This window comes from Lagenorhynchus albirostris, chromosome 17 (genome assembly GCF_949774975.1).
Source record: "Lagenorhynchus albirostris chromosome 17, mLagAlb1.1, whole genome shotgun sequence".
Taxonomy (NCBI): domain Eukaryota; kingdom Metazoa; phylum Chordata; class Mammalia; order Artiodactyla; family Delphinidae; genus Lagenorhynchus; species Lagenorhynchus albirostris.
In genome coordinates, this window is record NC_083111.1 from 60,827,707 (window position 1) to 60,850,592 (window position 22,886).

At 38.5% G+C, this 22,886-nt stretch overlaps 1 protein-coding gene across 3 annotated transcripts in view; it reads right to left on the reverse strand.

Annotated features, from left to right (window-relative positions):
- Positions 1-11,775: 11,775 nt before the first annotated feature.
- The window catches only part of RAD21 (RAD21 cohesin complex component), a 28,045-nt gene continuing 16,934 nt past the window's right edge, over positions 11,776-22,886 (reverse strand). For 2 of the 3 annotated variants that reach the window (XM_060127954.1, XM_060127956.1), the window contains exons 8-14: positions 22,473-22,595; positions 20,485-20,708; positions 19,102-19,261; positions 18,521-18,666; positions 15,613-15,762; positions 14,160-14,243; positions 11,776-13,482 (exon numbers count right to left, since the gene is read on the reverse strand). In XM_060127954.1, the coding sequence (XP_059983937.1) occupies positions 13,291-13,482; positions 14,160-14,243; positions 15,613-15,762; positions 18,521-18,666; positions 19,102-19,261; positions 20,485-20,708; positions 22,473-22,595 (1,079 nt within the window). In that variant the 3' untranslated portion in view covers positions 11,776-13,290. The remainder of the gene's footprint in view (positions 13,483-14,159; positions 14,244-15,612; positions 15,763-18,520; positions 18,667-19,101; positions 19,262-20,484; positions 20,709-22,472; positions 22,596-22,886) is intronic. The other variant, XM_060127957.1, reaches the window with a different exon arrangement.

Below are 22,886 nucleotides of genomic sequence, written 5' to 3' on the forward strand. Positions count from 1 at the left end.
GAAGATCCCACATGCTGTGGAGCATCTAAGCCCATGTGCCACAACTACTGAGCCTGCGCTCTAGAGCCCCCGAGCCACAACTACTGAGCCTGCGCACTGCAACTACTGAAGCCCACACGCCTAGAGCCCGTGCTCTGCAACAGGAGAAGCCACCTCAATGAGAAGCCCGCACAGTGAAGAGTAGCCCCCATTAGCCACAACTAGAGAAAGCCCATGCACAGCAACGAAGACCCAATGCAGCCAAAAATAAAATAAAAATAATTTTTTTTTAAAAAAGAGGGCTTCTCTGGTGGTGCAGCAGTTAAGAATCCACCTGCCAATGCAGGGGGCATGGGTTCGAGACCTGGTCCGGGAAGATCCCACATGCTGCAGAGCAACTAAGCCCATGTGCCACAACTACTGAGCCTGCGCTCTAGAGCCCATGAGCCACAACTACTGAAGCCCACATGCCACAACTACTGAAGCCCATGTGCCTAGAGCCTGTGCTCTGCAATAAGAGAAGCCACTGCAATGAGAAGCCTGGCCATTGCAACGAAGAGTAGCCCCTGCTCACTGCAACTAGAGAAAGCCCACGCATGGTAATGAAGACCCAATGCAGGAAGGAAGGAGGGAGGGAGGGAGGAAGGAAGGAAGGAAAAAGGAGGGAAGGAAAGAAGGAAAAAGGAAGGAAGGGAAGTAAGTAAAGGAAGGAAGTAAAGTAAGTAAAGGAAGGAAGTAAAGTAAGTTAAGTAAGCAAAGTAAGTAAGTTAAGTAAGTAATTAAAGTAAGGGCATTCTTGCTTTGTTCCTGATCTTAGAGAAAAAAGTTTTCAGCCTTTCACCATTTAGTATGATGTTAGCTGTGGGCTTGTCATATATAGCCTTTATTGTGTTGAGGTACATTGCCTCTATAGCCATTTTGTTGAGAGTTTTTATAGTGAAAGATGTTGAATTTTGTCAAATGCATCCTCTGCATCTATTGATTTTTATCCTTTTGTTAATGAAGTGTATCACATTAATTGATTTGCAGATGTGGATCCATCCTTACGTCCCTGGATAAATCTCACTTGATTATGGCATATGATCCTTTTAATATGCTGTTATAATCAGTTTGCTAATATTTTGTTGAGGATTTTTGTGTTTATGTTCCTCAGGGTTATTGGTCTATAGTTTTCTTATAGTATCCTTGTCTGGTTTTGGTATCAGGGTAATGCTGGCCTGGTAAGATGAATTTGCATGTGTTCCCTCCTCTTCTATTTTTTGGAAAGGTTGAGAAAGATTGGTTTTAATTCCTCTTCAAATGTTTGGTGGAATTCACCAGTGAATCTATTTGCTCCTGGGCTTTTTTTGTTATTGGATGGTTTTTGATTACTGACTCAATCTCACCACTCATGATTTTTCTGTTCAGATTTTCTATTTATTCATAATTCAGTCTTGGTAGGTTGTAGAAATTTATCTACTATTCTAAGTTGGCATGTATTTATTATTCATAATATTCTCTTATAATACTTTGTATTTCTGTGTTATCAATTGTAATATCTCCCCTTTCATTTCTAATATTATTTCTAATAAGTTCTTTATTAGTTAGCCTGCCTAAAGGTTTGTCTATTTTATTTATCTTTTCAAAAAACAGCTCTTAAGTTCATTGATTTTTTTCCTAATGTCTTTTTTAGTTTCTATTTCATTGATTTCCACTTGAATTTGTTATTTCCTTCCTTCTACTAAACTTACATTTAGTTTTTTCTTTTTTATAGTTCCTTAATGTGTAAAGTTAGGTTGGCTATTTGAGATCTTTCTTTTTTCTTTTTTTTAAAAATTAATTAATTTATTTGTATTTAGTTTTGGCTGTGTTGGGTCTTTGTTGCTGTGCGCAGGCTTTCTCTAGTTGCAGAGAGTGAGGACTACTCTTTGTTGCAGTGTGCAGGCTTTGCATTGTCATGGCTTCTCTTGGTGAAGAGCATGGGCTCTAGGCATGTGGGCTTCAGTAGTTGTGGCACATGGGCTCAGTAGTTGTGGCGCACAGGCTTAGTTGCTCCGCAGCGTGTGGGATCTTCCTGGGCCAGGGATCGAACCCGTGTCCCCTGCATTGGCAGGCAGATTCTTAACCACTGCGCCACCAGGGAAGCCCTTTCTTTTTTCTTTATGTAAGTGTTTACTGCTGTAAAATTCCCTCTTATAACTGCTTCTGCTGCATCCTGTAAGTTTTGGTATGTTGTATTTCCAATTTTTATTTGCCCCAAGATATTTTTGATTTCTCTTTCAATTTCTTTTTCAACCCATTGATTGCTTAGGAGCATTTTGCTTTATCTCCACGTATTTGTGCATATTGTAGTTTTCCTCTTGTAATGGATTTCTAGTTTCATGCCACTGTGGTCAGAAAAGATGATTGATACGATTTCAGTCTTCTTAAATTTATTGACTTGTTTAATGGCCTAATATATAGCTATCCTTGAAGAATGTTCCATGTGTATTTGAGAAGAATGTGTATTCTGCTTTTGGATGGAATGTTCTGTAAATGTCTAAGTCCATCTGGTCTAATGTATAGCTTAAGTCCAATGTTTCATTTTTGAATTTTGGTCTAGATGATCTATCCAATGTTGAATGTGGGGTACTAAAGCTCCCTACTATTACTGTCTCTTTCTCCCTTCAGATATGTTTATATTTGCTATATAGCAATATATATATTTGGGTGCTTTGATGTTGGGTATATGTGTATTTATGATTGCTATATCTTCTTGATGAATCGAGCCCCTTTATCCTTATATTTTGACCTTCTTCGTCTCTTATTAATGTTTTTGGCTTAAAGTCTATTGTGTTTGATACAAGTGTAGCTACCCCCACATACTTTTTGTTTCCACTGGCAAGGAATATATTTTTCCATCCCTTCACTCTGAGCCTATGTGTGTCCTTAAACCTGAAGTGAGTCTCTTGTAGGCAGCATATAGTGGGGTCTTGATTTTAATCCATCCAGCCATTCTGGGTCTTTTCATTGGTGAATTCAACCCACACATATTTAGACTTATTACCGATACGTAAGGACTTAACTAATGCAGTCTTATTAATAGTTCTCTGTTTGTTTTATATTTCCATTGTTTATTTTTAACCTGTTTCTGGCTACCTTTATAAATTGGTGATTTTTTATGATAGTATATTCTGTTTACCCTTTCTGTATCTTTTGTGCTTTTACTATAGGTTTTTGCCTTGTGGTTATTATGATGCTTACATAAGATATCTGATAGATAAAACAGTCTATTTTAAGCTGATAGCAACTTCAATTTTCAACAAGACCTTCCCCCTTTTACTTTCCCTCTTTTAAGATTTTGATGCATTATTTACTTTTTATATTGTGTATTCATTAACAAATTATAGTAGCTATAATTTTTTTTTTTTTTGCGGTATGCGGGCCTCTCACTGCTGTGGCCCCTCCCGCCGCGGAGCACAGGCTCCGGACGCGCAGGATCAGCGGCCACGGCTCACGGGCCCAGCCGCTCCGCGGCACGCGGGATCCTCCCGGACTGGGGCACGAACCCGCGTCCCCTGCACCGGCAGGCGGACTCCCAACCACTGCGCCACCAGGGAAGCCCTATAATTATTTTTAATACTGTTTTCTTTTGATGTTTATACTGTAGTTAAGTGGTTAACACACCATCCTACTACAGAATTAGTTTTTTAAGTTTGAATATTTACTTTTACCCGTATGCTGTATACTTTTGTATGCTTTCATGTTACTAATTGGCATCTTTAAATTTCAGCTTGAAAAAACCCCTTTTAGCATGTCTTGCAAAGCAGGTCTAGTGGTGATGAACTCCTTCAGATTTCGTTTTTCTGCTCTAGGAAAATCTTTATGTCTCCTTCGTATCTATATCTGAAGGATAACTTCGCTGGATGGAATATTTTGGGCTGGCAATTTTTTTCTTTCAACACTTTGAATATATTATTGCTTCTCTCCTGACCTAGAGTTTTAGCTGAGAAATCTGCTGAGAGCAGGCCTAATGGGACTTTCTTTATAGGTTACTATCTTTTTTACCTTGGCTGTTAGGATTATCTCTTTTTTTTTTTGTGGTACGCGGGCCTCTCACTGTTGTGACCTCTCCCGTTGCGGAGCACAGGCTCCGGACGTGCAGGCTCAGCGGCCATGGCTCACGGGCCTAGCCGCTCCGCGGCATGTGGGATCTTCCCGGACCGGGGCACGAACCCGTGTCCCCTGCATCGGCAGGCGGACTCTCAACCACTGCGCCACCAGGGAAGCCCCATCTCTTTATTTTTGATTTTTGACAGGTTCATTATAATGTGTCTTGGATAAGGTTTTATTTGCACTGAGATAACAGCGTTATATTAGCTTTGTGAACTTGGATGTATAATTCTCTCCCCAGGTTTGGAAAGTTCTCAGCTATTATTTCTTTATTTTAAATTGAAGTATAATTGACATATATCTTTGTATTAGTTTCAGGTGTACAACATAATGATTTGATATTTGTATATATTGCAAAATGATCACCACAAGTTAACATCTGTCACCATATGCAGTTACAAAGTTTTTTCTTGTGATGAGAACTTTTAAGATATACTCTCTTAGCAACTTTCAATTATGCGATACAGTATTAACAACTATAGTCACCGTGCTGTACGTTACATCCCCATGACTTATTTATTTTATAACTCAAAGTTTGTACATTTTGACCTCCTTCACCCATTTTACCAACCCCTCCCCTCCACCTACCTCTGGCAACCACTAATCTGTTCCCTGTATCTGTGAATTTGAGGGGTTTTGTTTGCTTATCTGTTTAGATTCCACATATAAGTGATGTCACATGGTATTTGATTTTCTCTGACTTATTTCATTTAGCATAATGTTCTCAAGTTCCATCCGTGTTTTCGCAAATGGAGAAATTTCATGTCATTTGTTTTTTTATGGCAGAATAATATTCTACTGTGTGTGTTTGTGTATAAAATATACATATACACACCATATCTTCTTTATCTATTCATCCATCATAGACACTTAGGTTGTTTCCATATGTTGGCTATTGTAAATAATGCTGCAGTGAATTTGGAAATGTGTATCTTCTTGAGTTAATGTTTTCGATTTCTTCACATAAATAAATACCCAGAGGCAGACTTGCTGGATCATATGGAAACTCTGTTTTTAATTTTCTTAGGAACCTCCATACTGTTTTTCATAGTGGCTGCACCAATTCACATTCTCACTAACAGTGTACAAAGTATTCCCTTTTCTCCACATCTTCATCAACATTTGTTATTTCTTGTCTTTTTGATAATAGCCATTCTGACAGGTGTGAGGTGGTATCTCACTGTGGTTTTGATTTTCATTCCCCTGATCATTAGTGATGATGAGCATATTTTCATGTACCTGTTGGCCATCTGTATTTCTTTTTTGAAAAAATGTCTATTCAGACACTCTGCCCATTTTTAAATTAGATTGTTTGTTTTGATATTGAGTTGCATGATTTCTTCATGTTTCAGATATTAATCCCTTATCAGATATATATTTTGCAAATATTTTCTCCCATTCTTTTTGTTTTCATTTTGTTGATGGTTTCCTTTGCTGTGCAGAAGGCTTTTGATTTGATGTAGTCCTCCTTGTTAGTATTGCTTGTTGCCTTTGCTTTTAAGGTCAGCTCTAAAAAATCTTAGCCAAGACTGATGTCAAGGTGCTTATCACCTATGTTTTCTTCCAGGAGTTTTATGGTTTCAGGTCTTACACTCAAACTTTAATTGATTTATAGTTAATTATCATGTAATTTCCAGCTTCATTCTTTTGCATGTGGTTGTTCAGTTTTCCCAATACCATTTTTGAAGACACTGTCCTTTCCCAATTGTATATTCTTGACTCCTTTGTCATAAGTTAATTGGCCATATATGCATGGGTTTAATTTTGGGCTCTCTATCCTGTTCCATTGATCTATGTGTCTGTTGTTATGACAATACCATACTGCTTTGATTACTATAGCTTTGTAATATAGTTTGAAATCACAGCGTGTGATGCCTCCAGCTTTATTCTTTATCAAGATTGCTTTGGCTTTTCAGGGTTTTTGTGGTTCCATGCAAATTTTAGGATTGTTTGTTCTATTTCTGTTAAAAAAAAAAGCAGCAGTATTTTGATAGGGATTGCATTGAATCTGTAGATTGCTTTGGGTAGTATGGACATTTTAACAGTATTAATTATTCCAATCCATGAGCATGAAATATCTTTCCATTTATTTATGCAAGCGGGGTATTAAAGTCCCTACCTTTATTGTTTTGCTGTCTATTTCTCCTTTTAGTTCAATTAATTTGTCTTATATATTTAGGTACTCCTATCTTGGGTGCATAAATATTTTACAAATGTTTTGTCTTCTTGTTGGATTGACCTCTGTCATTATGTAATGTCCTTTTTGTCTCTTAATGAAGTGTTTATTTTAAAGTCTATTTTGTCTGATATAAGTATAGCTATCTCAGCTTTCTTCTGGTTTCCATTTGCATGGAATATCTTTTCCCATCCCTTTACTTTTAGTCTGTGTGTGTCCTTATATCTGGAGTCTCCTATAGGCACTGTAGAGATAGGGTGGCTGAATGGATTAAAAAAAAAAAAGAGAGAGACCTATTTCTTTTTACTGGAGAATTTAGTCCATTTACATTTGAAGAAATTATTGATATGTGTGTGTTTATTGTGTGGTAATTGTTTTCTGACTGTTTTGTAGTTCCTCTGTTCCTTTCTTTTTCTCTTGTTCTCTTCCTTTGTGGTTTGATTTTCTTTAGTAGTATCCTTCAATTCCTTTCTCTTTATCTTTTTTGTATCTGCTATAGACTTTTGCTTTGTGGTTACCATGAGCCTTACATATAACACCTTATATCTATAGCAGTCTATTTTAATTTGATAACAAGTTTGAGTGCATTCTAAAAGCTCTACATTTTTATTGTCTACCCCACCTCCAAATTTTGTATTTTTGATGTCACATTTTACATCTTTTTATCTTTTGTATCCCTTAATTATTGTAGTTATAATTGTTTTTTTACTAAAACTTTTGTCTTTTAACCTTCACTACTAGGTTAGGAAATTTTTCAGCCATTACTTCTCCAAATACATTTTCTGTCACTTTTTCTTTCTCTTCCCTACTGAGACCTCTATAATACAAACGTTGGTCTGCTTGATGTTGTCCCATAAGTCCCTTAAACTACCTTCATTTATTTTTTTTTTTTTTTACTGCTCTGTTAATATACTGTAGTCTAGTACATTTTTTCCAGTTCAGTTATTGTATTCTTCATTAATATGACTTATGTCTGGTACCTTTTTTTTTTTTTTTTTGTGGTACGCAGGCCTCTCACTGTTGTGGCCTCTTCCGTTGCGGAGCACAGGCTCCAGACGCGCAGGCTCGGCGGCCATGGCTCACGGGCCCAGCCGCTCCGTGGCATGTGGGAGCTTCCCGGACCGGGGCATGAACTCACATCCCCTGCATCGGCAGCATTAGCCGGCGGACTCTCAACCACTGCGCCACCAGGGAAGCCCTTTGGTACTTTTTTATACAGCATTTTCTGTCTTTTTTTTTTTTTTTTTGAAGTTCTCACTGGGTTCATCCATTCTTCTCCTGAGTTCAGTGAGCACCTTTATGACCATTACTTTAAACTCTTTATCAGATAAATCACTTATTTTTGTCTCATTAAGGATATTTTCCTGAGATTTTATCTTGTTCTTTCATTTGGAACATAGTTCTCTTTTTCTTCATTTTCCTTGACTTTCTGTGTTGGTTTCTGTGCATTAGGTAAAAGAGTTACTTCTCCTAGTCTTGAAGGAGTGGCCTCATGTAGGACAGGAACCTTATCATTTAACCCTGTTTAGCTCTTTGTTGTCTTTCAAACTTTTGTGATTGTCCAAGAAGATTTATTTTTAGTGGCTCCCAGTAGTTGAGAGTGTGCCAAGACCTGTAAATGTCCCAAAGAGGAGAATCTCAGTCAGCATCTGGATTTAGGCTGACTGGAAGCCAGAAACTCAGGCAGCAGCTTTTAAAGTATTCAAATGTATACAGTCCAGTGGGACCAGGTTAGGGAAGTTTTCAGCCATGACTTCTTTGAACAAGCTTTCTGCCTCTCTCTCTCTCTCTCTCTCTTCTTTTTTTGGGACCCCTATAATATGTATATTGATCCTCTTAATGATTTCCCGTAAGTCCCTCACACTATTGTCTCTCTTTCTCTTTCTGTTCCCCAGCCCGGATGAATTCTACTCCCTGGATTTGAGCTAGCTGATTCTTCCTTCTGCTTGACTAGTCTGCTGTTGAACCCCTCTATTGAATTTTTCAGTACAGTTATTGTATTCGTACACTCTGTGATTTCTATTTGGTACTTTAAAATATTTCTTCTCTTTATGGAAATTCTCACTTTGTTCATGCAATGTTCTCCTGACTTCAGTGAACATCTATATATTATTTTGAAATGTCTATTGGGTCATCACTTATATCTGTTTCAGTAAGATCTGTTTCTGGATATTTGTCTTGTTCTTTTGTTTGTAACGTATTTCTCTGTTTCTTCATTTTCTTTGACTGTGTTGGTGTCTGTGCTTAGAACAGTCACCCCTCCCAGTCTTGACAAAGTGGTCTTGTGTAAGAGATGAGCCTCAGCAATAAGCCTAGCCCTTGCTCCTAGTTGTTTCTCGAGCCTTTGTGATTGTCCAGGCTGCTGTCTTTGTTCCTACTGGCTCTCAGTAGTTGAGGGTGTACCCAGATATGACAGTGTCCCAAAGGGAAGGACTGCAATCAGCACATAGATACAGGCTGGTTGGAAGCTGGACCTTTAGGCAGCAGCTGGTTGAAGTATTTAGACCTTCCAGGTGGGTGTTTTGCCTGCTCCCTCTGATTTGGGCCTGGGTCTATGGCAGTGGGGTGTGTGTGCGCATGTGCGTGCTCCTGAGTCTAAGATAAGCACTCCTTTGTTGTTTGCTACAGTTCTGTGGGACTTGTGAATGTCAACTTGTGAACCCTGTTGGCTATCAGAGTCAGGTGATCCAAGGGTCTTTCCCTCAGGCAGCAGCCGTAAAAGCTGGGGCATGAGACACTTGTGAAAGCTCCTTTCAGGGATTTACTGGTGACTTGAAGCAAGCTAGAGGGAGAGAGCGGGGGAGGCGTCTGCTGGTTTCCCTAGTCTGAGGAGGATTGCAGTCAGCCCCTGTAAGTGTGCTCAATTAGAAACCTGACCCTTAGGAATCAGCTTTTTTTTTTTTTTTTTTTCTGGTACGCAGGCCTCTCACTGCTGTGGCCTCTCCCGTTGCGGAGCACAGACTCCGGACGCGCAGGCTCAGCGGCCGTGGCTCACGGGCCCAGCCGCTCCGCGGCATGTGGGATCCTCCCGGACTGGGGCACGAACCCGTGTCCCCTGCATCGGCAGGCGGACTCTCAACCACTGCGCCACCAGGAAAGCCCAGGAATCAGCTTTTAAAGTACACAAATAAGAGCCTTTCTTTGCTCCCTTTGCATTGAACCCTGGGAGGATAGCTGTGGCGAGTGCTCGCACACCTGTTAAAAACGTTTGCTCGTCTTGTGGGTCTCCGGATGCAAGCCCCATTGGCTTTTAGAATTAGGTATTTTGGGAGCCTGTCCCTTGGGTGGGGTCTTAAGAGTTGTGGTGGTGAATGTGGGGTCCAAGTCCTCCACTCTTCAGGGAGAAGTTGGAATTGGAGTTCTCTCCTGATTATATATTGCTGTGCTGGGGGTGAGGTTTATGTCAAGCATGTCTCAGCCTTTCCTACCCACTTTGACGTGGGTATGCTCTGGTTTTACCCAATGTATAGGAGTCGCTTAGGGTTTCTGGATTTCTTTCAAAGGAAACTGCTCCATGTGCAGCTGTACATTTGGTATGTCCATGGGAGGAGGGGAGTTCAGGAGCCTCCTATGTCACCATCTTTGCAGCCAGGATTGCTCATGTCATAGGGCACTGAAGGCAGAAGGAAGGTAATGTGCTGAAAGGGAGGGAATGTTCAGAGAGAGACCATCTCCTAGGTTCCTTCTGGCATCTTACTCAGATTCCCTAGTGTTTACAAAGACCTTTAGTCTCTTCATAATCCTTTCTTGCATCCCACTCTTTCAGATTCATATCTTGAAAACTCCATTTTCTAATATGAATCCCTTGCTTTAAACATTTTTACAACTGCCACAATTTACTGAGTGCCCACTTTTAGGGACCCTTCGCCAATACTCTGCAAGTTCTGTACCAACCACCCAGATTGATGGTTGAGGAAATGGAGTCTCAAGGCAACCCTGGGCTATTTAACTGTAAATACCAGTTTACTTTTCACTTGACGGATTTTTCTCAAATTCTGCGACTGGTGGCAGCATGTCAGGCATTACTCCAAACCACACAGTAAATAAGATATGCCTTGCAGGCGCATTAATGTTGACTCAGATTGTTGTGGGAGATCTATTACTTTATTTCCTTCCATCCATTCAGTTATTTTGTATTCAGTGGGCATTAGCAATCCAGAAAAACATTCTGCAGGAAATAGGACCCAGACATCCAGTATTTTTTAAAGCTCCTCAGGTGACCACAAAGGGCAGCAAGGTTGAGAACCTCTGCTTGTATACGATCTGGCCCAGATAGAGAATAAAGCTTCTTGGGCTTTAGGCTCCATAATCAAATTCAGATTTTGAAGCTGAGTTTCTACACCCCTGGCCCATGGCTCTACTGCACCACCCCCCCTTTTAAAAATTAATTAATTAATTTTTGGCTGTGTTGGGTCTTTGTTGCTGCCTGCGGGCTTTCTCTAGTTGCGGCGAGCGGGGGCGACTCTTCGTTGTGGTGCATGTGCTTCTCATTGCAGTGGCTTCTCTTGTTGCGGAGCATGGGCTCTAGGCACACGAGCTCAGTAGTTGTGGCACGCGGGCTCTAGAGCACAGGTTCAGCAGTTGTGGCGCACGGGCTTAGGAGCTCCGCGGCACGTGGGATCTTCCCGGAGCAGGGCTTGAACCTGTGTCCCCTGCATCGGCAGGTGACCAGTGTGCCACCAGGAAAGCCCTACTGCACCCTTTTTGTTAGCTCTAAGTTGAGGAAGTCAAGGGGCAGGATTCCACTCTCACATCTCTACCTAGGCTTTTTAGTCCCAAGTTGAATACTCATGGTTCTGCTATACCTGATAATAAAACCATTACCACACTGAATTATCTTTCAAATCTTAGCAAGAGCTTTTTCTCGTTGGACTATCTGCAGGTACTTTGGCATGCTGTATTCGAGGCTCCCATGACTTACATATTAGGTTGCAATTCTTTACTAGGCTGTCTTGACCACAGGTGGTGAGCCTCAAATTAAAGCATCTTCGGGTTGAGGCTAATTGGTGTTTAGTAAACATTGGTTTTTCTATTATAAACAGTATTAAACTATTTATGCGGAAGATACAGCACGGCTTACTTAAACCATAAAGTCTTGAATGTCTTAAAGCTCACAGCTGGTGGCAGGACAAGTCAGATGCTTGAATGCAAAGGTGGATACATTCCAAGTTACCTACCGAAAGCCCTGGCTAAGGTAGGCTTCTCAGATGGCCCCAGAAAATCTCCAGGACGTTGCCCATGGGCTACAATTGTTTAGGGCGCCAAGAACCATAGGCATGTCATAATTTGTTATGCACTTAGCAGTTACAGGCCTGATCTATGCCCCAGAGATTCCTCAGTACCAGCCATTGTAACGATTTGTTTTTTACTCTAAGACCTCTTGAAAAGTTCACTTACTATTTGTATGGATAATTATTCAAGATAGGGCAAAAAAGATGAAGCGATGTTTTCTTGGGGAGTGCCACCAACTGAATACCAATACCTCAAAATTTACAGCTTATAACACAACTTTTATTAGAAAAGTTATACATAACATAGCATCAACTATTTTCAAGAACAATATTAAACCTGATAAGCAACAAAAACCAGACTAACAAAATGTGTAACAAGAAACTAATGACCTTTCTATAATCAAACATTCAATTATCTACAATGTCTTTATACAAAGGGAGAAAAAACCATGGTTTACAGGCACATCATATTGAAAATAAAGCGGCAACAGCAATTTTATACAATTACCATTCTCAAGAAACTGAATCATCAAAACAGTAATTACGAGTTCACAAATTTAAAACATCTCACATAATTTAAAATTATTGGGTATACACTGAAGTCTGAGTGATTTTTGTTTTCCACAAAAGTGCCAACACTTAAAAGCTAGAACTTTTCAGTGTGTAATTTTGCCCTAAAATGTTAAGACATGTATTGATAATCGTAACAGTCACATAATTCCTGGTGCTATCTGATCTGTTAATATTAAAGCCTTTATTTGGATGTGTTTTTCTTCACTTAAATTATAGGAAACCGCATACTGGATTTCTGTTGCAAAGCTATTAGAGTTCCAAACACAGGAGTGTGCAAGCACTGGAAAAAATGATCAGTACTAAAACATAATAAATATCAGAGAAGCCATTAGTTTTTACAGCACTGTCTGCTTAAAGGTTAAGTCAACCAGTTGTACGATTTCCCATCAATTTGTCCTTTCAGTTGGCATAGCAATTTCTATTTTCATGATCTGAATACTCAAATATATCCAAACATCTTTTTAAAACTTTGATTTATAGCTCCTGGAAAGTTATAAATGCTTTTTATATTCATTCTACGCTAAAAAGTCTATTTCTGCTCATTTTAGAGCCTCACTAAAACAAGAGATTTCAGGATAGTAAGATTCATTAAAAAGGTTCAAATGGAATGATTTACAAAAAATAGGGCACTTTAAACCAAGTCCTATTTTTTTGTAGCTGAAAGCGATTAGTTACAGTACAATTTCACACAACCCCATGATCAAGTGTGGAATTATACTTTAAAACCTAAGAGGACAATCTCTGCTTTGGGCACCATCCCTAAAGCACAATGGTTACGAAGAAGACTGCCCTGTGCTGGTGGGAAAAGACGATTCACACTATAGTTATTAACTGTCAGGCATTTTTTCCTGAAAAGTTCTCCTTTACAATGCATTAATGGAGAACTAAGATAAAAACCCTGACTTTCCACTGCTACTCAACAGTATTATATGCGCCAATATTGCACAAATCTGTTCTGGACTGTTAAAATAAACTTGGGGTACTTGTTTTCTCCATCAGAGCACAAACACCATACAAGCAGTTTCCCTTAATTGATAAATTTAAAATACCAGAAAACATGAAGAAGAAAGAGGCAGGGACTTTGTACACACAAAAATCTAAATTTTCTTGAAGGGTTCTGAAGGGTTCTGTGTGCCCTACACATGGGGGCAATTTGTACACACTAGTGAAATGAACACTAGCTATAATGCTTCTAGCTGCTCAAATGATGTGGAACCTTGGTCCGGGGGTTGCAATGATATCGCTGTACGGTTCTTCCTGTGTCAGCTCAATAGCCTGCTGCTTTTTAAGAACCAGGAAGCTGTAGAACTTTGCTGCAGCCTGCTTTCTGTTCGTGTTTCGACACAACTCAAGCAAACTGATAGACTCAGCTCCAGTTTTAGCGAGAGCTCGCTGAAATGAAAGGAAGAATTAAATGAAAATAATCTACACAATGAAGTAGTAATTTTAAAAGGATACTACTTTTGGATACTGAAAAAAGAAGTATACTGTATATTCTGTTGGGGGCTAGATTTTTGAACAGTACCAGGGTGTTTATCACATTAAAAAAGGCAAGGGGCCAAGGTTAACATTTGTTGGGGCAACCTAATATAGATGATTCATTTTTTCTAATTAATAAAATCAGTTCATCTATCAATTTCATCTAGCACTTACAGTTCTGAAAACTGTCAACTCTCCTTTGAATTTATTTTAGGAGACCTGAGCACCTTGCCTGGTATTTCATAGACACTCAAGGTATCTCCTCTGTATCTGACACATTAAGGCCCAAGGATAAATGACACTGTACAATGATTTGACAAATTTAGTGATTCAACCCATTAAATTTGCTCAACCAAAAGTAAGAAAATGTGCACACACAAAGGAGCTCTGCTTTGCAGGGTAACCACGGGAAAGTGTTCACCTGGATGCTTTCCAGGCTTACTCTTAGCCCAACAGCTTATGTATTAAAATAGTTTAAGGTGTGTGGTTTTGCAAAAAGTTTCACAAAAGGTTTTCTGGTTAATTTTTTTTTTTTTTTTAAGGAAACACTGCCAAAAGCCTTTGATGCAATTTTTTCTCTAAGACTTTACCTGAAGACCATGAAGCATCTGCTGAGTCCTTTTGTTCCATCTTCTTTCCTCTTGATCCTGATCACCCCCTGAGGCATCTTCATCCTGAGTGAAAATGACCCCCACACAAAAACAAAAAACTGCCAAAACTGCTACAAAATGAAGCATTTCCGTATCTCCTGAAAGCTCTAAATTGTGTGCATTTTGACCAATGGAAAAATCACTTAGCATCTAGTTCGACATCCTTCTTAAATTACAAAAGAAAATCCTCTGTACCTGCAAGCAGTTAACTGAATATATGACTCTGTACTGGTCTATAAGTGTGTGATCTACACGGTCTGGTCCATGGACTATCGCTGGTTGGCGAGCTATGCATTACCGGCCCTTGCTAAGGTAAGAAACTTAAGCAAGGAAATAAACCAACTATGTCACTAAGCATACTGTTTATTTTAACTGAATGTATATTTATGTATATTTATGTATTTTTTTTGTAGCATGATTTTCTGGACGATGGTATTCCAGAAAATTCCTAATCTCACTATGGACCACTACCAAAGAGCCTGCAGGCTAGCAAAGATGAGTAAGTAATACTGTTCCATACAGTGTTTTAAAAGCAATGGGCTATAATTATAATATATATTTAACTGGAGTGGCGTGGCTGCCAGTCACCTGCCACCTACAAGACTGTCTTAAGTTGGCATGGGGCAACAGCTGAGATGCTTCCAGGCTATGCTGCGACTATCACCACATCCAAAGAACCAGGAGTTAATAACAGCTTAACATAGAAAGTATAATTTTAAATGCTAATTGAACACCAAGGCTGAGATACTCTAGCACACAGGCTGGAAGAGCTTTGGGGCTACATTCTGACTTTAAAATAGTATAAGGCTCATGTTAAGCACTAAATGGTTATGAAGTCTATGCTGGCATAAATTACAAACACGACCAGACGGTAATGAAAATTGGAAGAAACTTTAAAATATTTGACAGAACATCAAATAGAAGAATACACATTCTAATATACAACCTTAAAGATCCAGGAAAAGAGGGAAAGAAAAAACTTGAACAGCCAAAGCATGCCCCAGGACAAACCACTCCAGTCTAATGAAAAAGCAAAATCCACACAAATAGATTAGAGGCAGATGCTAATAGCTAGCTGACCACACAATAACAAAAGCAGCTCACAAACAATTCAGAAGTCAAGAAATCAGTGAAAGGGCAAGTCCCATGTCCTTGAAAAGCCCCCAAGGGACAAATAAGAGAGAACACAGCACATCTGAAGTTCTTAATGATGGTCTAGATCACTAAGAATTTGGCTAAGTTCTGCTTATATTCAAAATTTTTTCATCACTCTGATGCTCCACCACAATGAACTCAGCTCCAAGGTGAAAAATAGTAAGAGGTGGTTGAAGACTTTCGCTAAACCTAGAATGGGAATTTATTCATCAGATCTTTTTTTACAACGTTTTCTTACCTCCTCCTCTTCATCATCTTCTTTCTCCTTCTCTTTCTCCTTTTCTTTTTCTGGTAAAAGTTCTAACTCTGGAATTAATTGACAAATATTTGGAGGCTCTTCTGGGGGCAGCTCTACAGGAGGTATTTCCATCTGCTCTACCTGCTGAGGCTTAAAGCAATAAAGATAAGGCAAGTTCAGATGCACATTTCCAGGGTAGCTTCTCTTAACTATGCAAACATGCATGTAGTTGCTGCAGTTTTCACACTTCCTCATAATCAAAACCTGATGACACATCTTGTTCTTTTACTGTAAAGCCACAACATTAAAGTACTTTACAAAGGAAATTAATCCATCCATTATCTTAGAACAAAAGTGTTTTGTTTAATTCTGTGTAAGGAATTTGCAAACGAAAAAACCCTCAACACTTTCTGTATTAGCATTTTAGGACTAAACAGAACCCACTGACTCCAGGGCAACGCAAAAAGGCTCGAACATTAATTAGCCTGGTACTGTCGACCACTGCTGTATAAGGGCTACTGCAACTCAGCCTGAGCTCGAAATAAGAGCCTTTGTGCTCTTCCAGCAGCAAATATTAGGAAGGAGGAGACTATTTTTCTGGGTCCATTTCTTGAATTTCTTTCTTCTCGGACTTAATACTAACACATGAGAACATTAAAAGAGTGACAAGGGAACAACTACCCGGAGAGTGGTACTAGAGTAACCCACTAATTACTTGTTCCTGTTCCTGAACTCAAAAACGCTTTTTTTTTTACAACTCCTTACCATCCGAGGGCATAGAGAACTAGTTGTTAAAATTGGCAAAGAATATTCTTTTGCCAATGTCTTGATGATGGAGGCTGAACCAAGAGCCTAAGGTACCGAAAAGCCTCCCTTTGCCCAGAGTTAATTTATTCTATAGACTTAAGCTTGGGAAGCCTTAAACCAGACCACCTCCTTCCTTTATACTCAGGATAGGAACACGAAGTGAACTTAATGGTAGCCAGTCTAAATGAAGTAGCAAGACGTTGCTTTACCTTTTTTCAGCAACTGGATGAGTATATAAGATAGCCTAAAACTGCTTAGTATTAAAGATATACAGGAATATTTATAAGGAATAAACCAGAACACGGAAGAGAATAGAGTCTAGGAATAAACCTCTGCATATATGGTCAATTAATTTAGCACAAAGCAGCATACAATGAGGAAAGGACAATCTCTTCAATAAATGGTGTTGGGAAAACTGGACAGACGCATGCAAAAGACTAAAATGGATTAACGACTTGAATCTAAGACCTGAAACCATAAAAATCCTAGAAGAAAACATTGGCCCTGACAACTTTGGATCTGACACCAAAGGCAAAAATAAACAAGTAGGACTTCATCAAACTAATATATCTGCAAATCAGAGATTAATATCTAAAATATATAAAGAATGCAACACAACTTAAGAGCAAAACAAACTGATTAAAATGGGCAGAGGATCTGAACAGACATTTTCCCGAAGACAGCAATACTGATGGCCAACAGGTACATGAAAAGGTGCTCAACATCTCTAATCAGGGGCATGTAAATAAGAACCACAATAAAGCATCACCCAAAAAACAAGAGATAACAAGTGTTGGCAAGGATGAGGAGAAAAGGGGAATCCTCTTGCACTGTTGGTGGGAATGTATGTATATTGGTGCAGCCACTATTTATCCAAAGGAAATAAAATTGCTATCTGAAAAAGATATCTGCACTTCCATGTTCACTGCAGCATTATTTATAATAGCTAAGCTATGGAAACAACCTAAGTATCCATCAACACATAAATGGATAAAGAAAATATGATATACGTGCACAACGAATCACCGTAAGAAGGAAATTCTGCCTTTTGTGACAACATGGATGGACCCTGAAGGCATTATGCTAAGTGAAATAAATCAGAGAACGCTCAATCCTGCATGATAGATATATCACTTACATGTGGAATCTTAAGTATCTTAAAAAGCTCACACTCACAGAAGCAGAGAGTAGAATGGTGGTTACTAGAGAGTAGAATGGTGGTTACTAGGGGGTGGGGGAAACGAGTAGATATTGAAACGAGTAGATACTGGTCACAGTCAGTTTGGGGGATCTAATACACAGTATGATGATTACAATTAACAATACAGCTGTCCCTCAGTATCCACAGGGGATTGGTTTCAGGATCCCCTGTGAATACTAAAATTTACAGATGCTCAAGTCTCGTACTGCAGACAGCCCTCAGTATACATCCATGGATAAGGAGGTTCAACTATATACTATGTACTTGAAAGGTGCTAAGAGTAGATCTTAAAAGTTCTCGTGACAAGAAAAAAATCTAATTCTGTGAGGTGATGGATGTTAACTGAACTTACCATGGTAATAATCATTTCACAATATATACATCTATCAAATCATTATCTATTGCACACCCAAAACTAATACAATTTATATATGTCAATTATATCAATAAAACCAGAGAAAAAATGTTCCATCTTGCTGACAAAGTTATTATTAGCAGGAAGTTTGTTTCATTTTACTCACAACGTACTTAACAGGTTCCATATGCTGCTTTACTTTTCTATCTAGACTGTCGGATTCACCGTGGGCTAATATGGGCTAATGTTTGAGAAGTAAAGTAAAAGCCAGAACCAAGTTCAGAGTCAAGGAGTCCACATTAGCCAAGGATGCTCACTTTAGTCCACTGTGAAGCAGAGTCAGAAAAACTCCTAAGAACACCTCCCACTTACATGATATTGTGTTTTGATCCTCAGCTGTCATTCTTTCTGGACCCATTCCTTACTATTTTCTGCCCAAACCAAGACACTTCAAAAGGTCTCCTTAAATAACACTTGCTGTTACTAGGGATCTAAAACATTGCCCGCACACCCACACCCCAAACACCTTGGAGAGCTGTGCTTACAGGGATCATGGGTTCTGGGTCCATCTGTCCCACTTTTCGCTTAACTCCCTGAGGTGGTGGTGGAGGCATGGCTGACTCATCCAGGTTTGTTCTGCTGGTCTCCATTGACTCCTGGAGGCGGCTTGGCTCTTCCAAAATGGGCTCATCTGCAATCGATCATATGAAGAGGGGACAACGGTCATACAGTCCTCAACATTCTAGAACCATTTAATACTAATATGCTAAGACTTTCCCTAATGAAGAAGGCTGAATAAAATTTTACCTCCACAAAGGTTACTAAATTTATAATACATTTAAAGGTGGGAAGAGGTTTTTAGAAGGACACGTCCCACCTCCAAGGCAGGACAATCCTTTAGTAGACTAGACTATCACTCGGCCAAGTCCTAGACCTCAGACCTTTCTGAAAACAGAAAACTTCCCAGCTAACAAAGGAATCAGAGAATATAAGGCATGTATTTCCCTGTCCAAAAGTTTGAGAATACGTCTTTGTTCCTGATTTCTTTTACTCTGGCAATATACAGGTAAATTCTAAGCCAATGTTCACTGCGATCGTATCAGGGAACTATTCCAGTGGAACAGACCGATGACGTCACGCTGCTGCTGCTGAGGCTGCTGGTCCTCTCTGGGAACCTCCGGATTTTCGAATTCTTTGAGGAATTCATCCAAATTATCAGCCTCTCCTCCTTTCCTCCTTTTTCTAAGATCTTCTGGTACTAGTGGTGTAAGACAGCGTGTAAACAGCTATTAAATAAAGAAATAAATATCAATTATAAAAGCTCTACTATAAATCACATGAACCGAAAACCTACCACTGGCATTACTATTTTCCATAAGTATGTTTTAACTATCTGTATATATAATTTAGCATGATTTCTACTTAATGCTATATTCATGCTTCATTCTACTTTATAATTTGAAATCCTCTATGTAAAAATTATTTTCACTTGCAATTTTAGAAAAGTTGAGAATGAAATTTTTAACCATTGTCTCATAACTTGGAGATAACCCTAAAGTTCTAAATTTATTTACCTGCAGTTTATTTTCATATTCATACACTTAAAACAATCTAACTGAAATCATACCCAACAGCTTTGCATACTGCCTTTTCCACTTAATATTGTACAGTAATTTCATTAACTATCATTTCTAGTATTTTTAATGATTGAATATTCCACTGAGTGGAAGTAAATATATATGTGCGTGTATATATATGCCACACTTGAATGATTCTTCACTATTTTAAGTTTCTTTTAACTGTAAATAATAATTAATGGACATCTTTATAGAAGTGGCTTTTTCCATATTTTGAATTACTCCTTAAGAAAAATTCCTGACAATGAGACCACTGAGTCAAAAAAAAAAAAACCACTTCAAAACCTTCTTCCAAATGATTCTACGATTGTGCTTCCAATATACAGCAGTTTTACCAAAGCCTTGCTGCTTTAAACACTTTATAGTAAAAATCAATTGGTTCTACGATGCCTCAGAACTTTGCTTTAGAATAGTCTGGAACCTAAAGTGAGCAGAAAGGGCCTGTAAGTGAAAAAAAACCTCTCATAAAGCCAGATTTCTGTACTGTGGGAAAAGCAGAACGACCCCTTGTTTTAGCCAGAAAGCAACATCTAAAGATTGCAGACTGGAACCACAGTACACACCAAGGCAACAGAAGTGGTAATGTATCATAGGAAGTTGGGGAGAGAGAACTGTTATTAAAGACATCAGTGGCTTTTTAGAATAGTGAAGATTAATTCTACATCTTTTAGAAATGCAGGTGTCACTTATCATGATCTTTCAGATCAGGTTTATGTTCAGTATACTGTTGTTTAAGGGAGGAAAAAAAAGAGAAGATGCTGTATCACTGAGCAATACCTGATCAAAAATGATTCAAACAGAAGTTTTTAAAGTTTATTTTAAAAAAATGATCAAAATCTATATGAAATTTAAAATTCTGCAAACTATATTACCTTCAGTAGTCTGTTATTCCACAAAGGCTGAGCAGGTAAAGAGAAAAGTTTTTCCACTCCCCCGGTCTCTTTCCACATCATCAATTTCTTGGTGGGTGGCGCCAGATCCAAAGTAGTAACAATATCGGAGTAATCACTAAGCTGGGCTCTAATCGTCTTGCTATCCAACTCTTTGACACTGTCAACAATTAGCTTCCTCTTCCTCTTGGCTTTTGTTTCTTTGACTGGCATGATATAAGAAAATAAGGTCATTTTTTCTGAGGCCAGCATGAAACATACAACTACCAGATTTGGTCTCATTATATTCCTGCTTTTCTAAACACCTAGAAGAGAAGTTAAGTTTTCATGAGGGTAGAATCTGTTTTAAGTGATATTTCCCAAGTACCATATAGAGGCTAGCGTACAATAGGTGTTCAATAAAAATTTGCTGAATGAATGAATGTTGACTTTTAGCACAAAATGAGCAAAATAATGGCAAGAACCAATTCATTTTTGCCCATGTAGCTTTATATTGTAAACACATCACACTTGGTTCAGAGTTGGGCTCAAGTCCTAGGTTCTGCCGCTTATTAAGTGAGTGACCATTAAGAAAAGTTAACTTCATTTTGCTAACCTCTTCATTTTCTCATTTGAAATATGGCCAACCACTTATAGGGGATTGTAAAATATTTAGTACGATGTCTGACATAGATTGAGGACTCCATAAAAGGTTGCAACTACCATGATTTTTACTGGAAGTTACAATTCATGTATGGCAGCTGCACAAGCAGCTTGATGAAGTGAAACAAGCCCAAACCCAGTCAGATGAACCCAGAACTCCATCCTGTACACTTTTTGTATCCTCATTTCTAATCCTTACTAAACTCTTACAAAGAGGTAACATTATCTCAATTTCTTAAGATACAGAAAAGCTCATGGTATTAAATAAATTCCTCAAGATTTCATTGTCATACATGTTATATACCCCATAGGTTTTAAAAATATTCATGTGGTTCAAAATTCAAGATTCAAAAAGATGTTATACAGTGACAGCCTCTGTCCAGGCCCTGTCCTCCAGCTACTGAGTTCCCTTCCTTGAAATTAAAAAGTTCAAGTTTTTGTAACAGCTGGCTAAGCTCAATTATCCTATTTTAAACACTGCAGTATATGTCCCTCTTACCTTGTTTATAGATCTCTGTAATATCTGTCAATAATATAGTATATAATTTACTTAATTACCCATGTTCCCCTATTATTTAAGTTCCACAAGGATAAAGACTTGTTCATTTTTATATTTTTAGTTCCTAAATATAGCTACACAGTAAGTACTCTTTTTAAACCAGAAGCCCAAATCAGAATTTTTGGTGATCAGATTCTAAGTAGGAAACCCAAGAAGTTAATCTTGTTTTACTTAGAAGTAATAACAGTAACTTGAATTATACTGTAAATGACTTAAAGTATTCTACCCCATTGTACCCATACACCATCTAGAAATTTTAAAGTTTCTCATCCAAATTACATACTGCCTCTTTTACTCAGAAGCAGCACCCCCAATTAAATATGCTTTGCTGTGCTTCTTAATAAGCAGTATAAGAAAAACACTGATTTTAGAACCTTTGATATTTCCAGTTAAAAGTATTTTTAGATTTTCCCAGATTGTAGCCCAAACCATACACAGAAATCTAGAATTTTGGAAGATAACTGATCAATCTTGTACTTTACTGAAAAGTGCCTTGCAATGCTTTCTGTTACACATGTGACCTGTTGGCATTTTTGTAACCCCCAAGGACTACGATATTTATTAGCAGAAAGCTTGTTCCATACTTTTATTTCACAGCAACTTGTAAAGATACTCTGTAAGATATTCGAATTATAAGTGAATTAAAGTTTCCATAATAGATAACTAACAAAGGAGAAAAGAAGTTTAGTTATATTTAAAATGAGCAGCAGATTAGTGGACATGAGCCAGAACTAGAAAAAGTTCTAAGTCGAAAAGTTTGTTTGCTCACCAGTGATATCAATAGGTTCCAAAGCAAACGCTTCTTCCTCATTTGGAACAAGTGTTGTTTGATCAGTCATAGTTGGCATCGGTTCGACAGGATCCACTGAATCAGGACTATCAGGCCCACCCACTGTAAAAGCAGAAATTTGGTCACAAAAGGCTTGGCTATTTAATAATATATATCCAGCAAATGAGGGGGAAAAAATCCCTTTGAGTAACTGAAAGAAACCCACGGGTTCCAAAGAAAAAACACTTTTCTAGTTATAAGGAGGTCTCTCCAGTTGACCTATTGCCCAAAAAAGGGGGCGGAACACAGGGTTAAAGAGACTCAATCATAAGCACTGTTTTTAAGGAGATTCACAGCTCATTAAAAGCTGAAACTTTTAGTTTTTGGTCTTCTACAGTAAGTATCTTTTTGGAT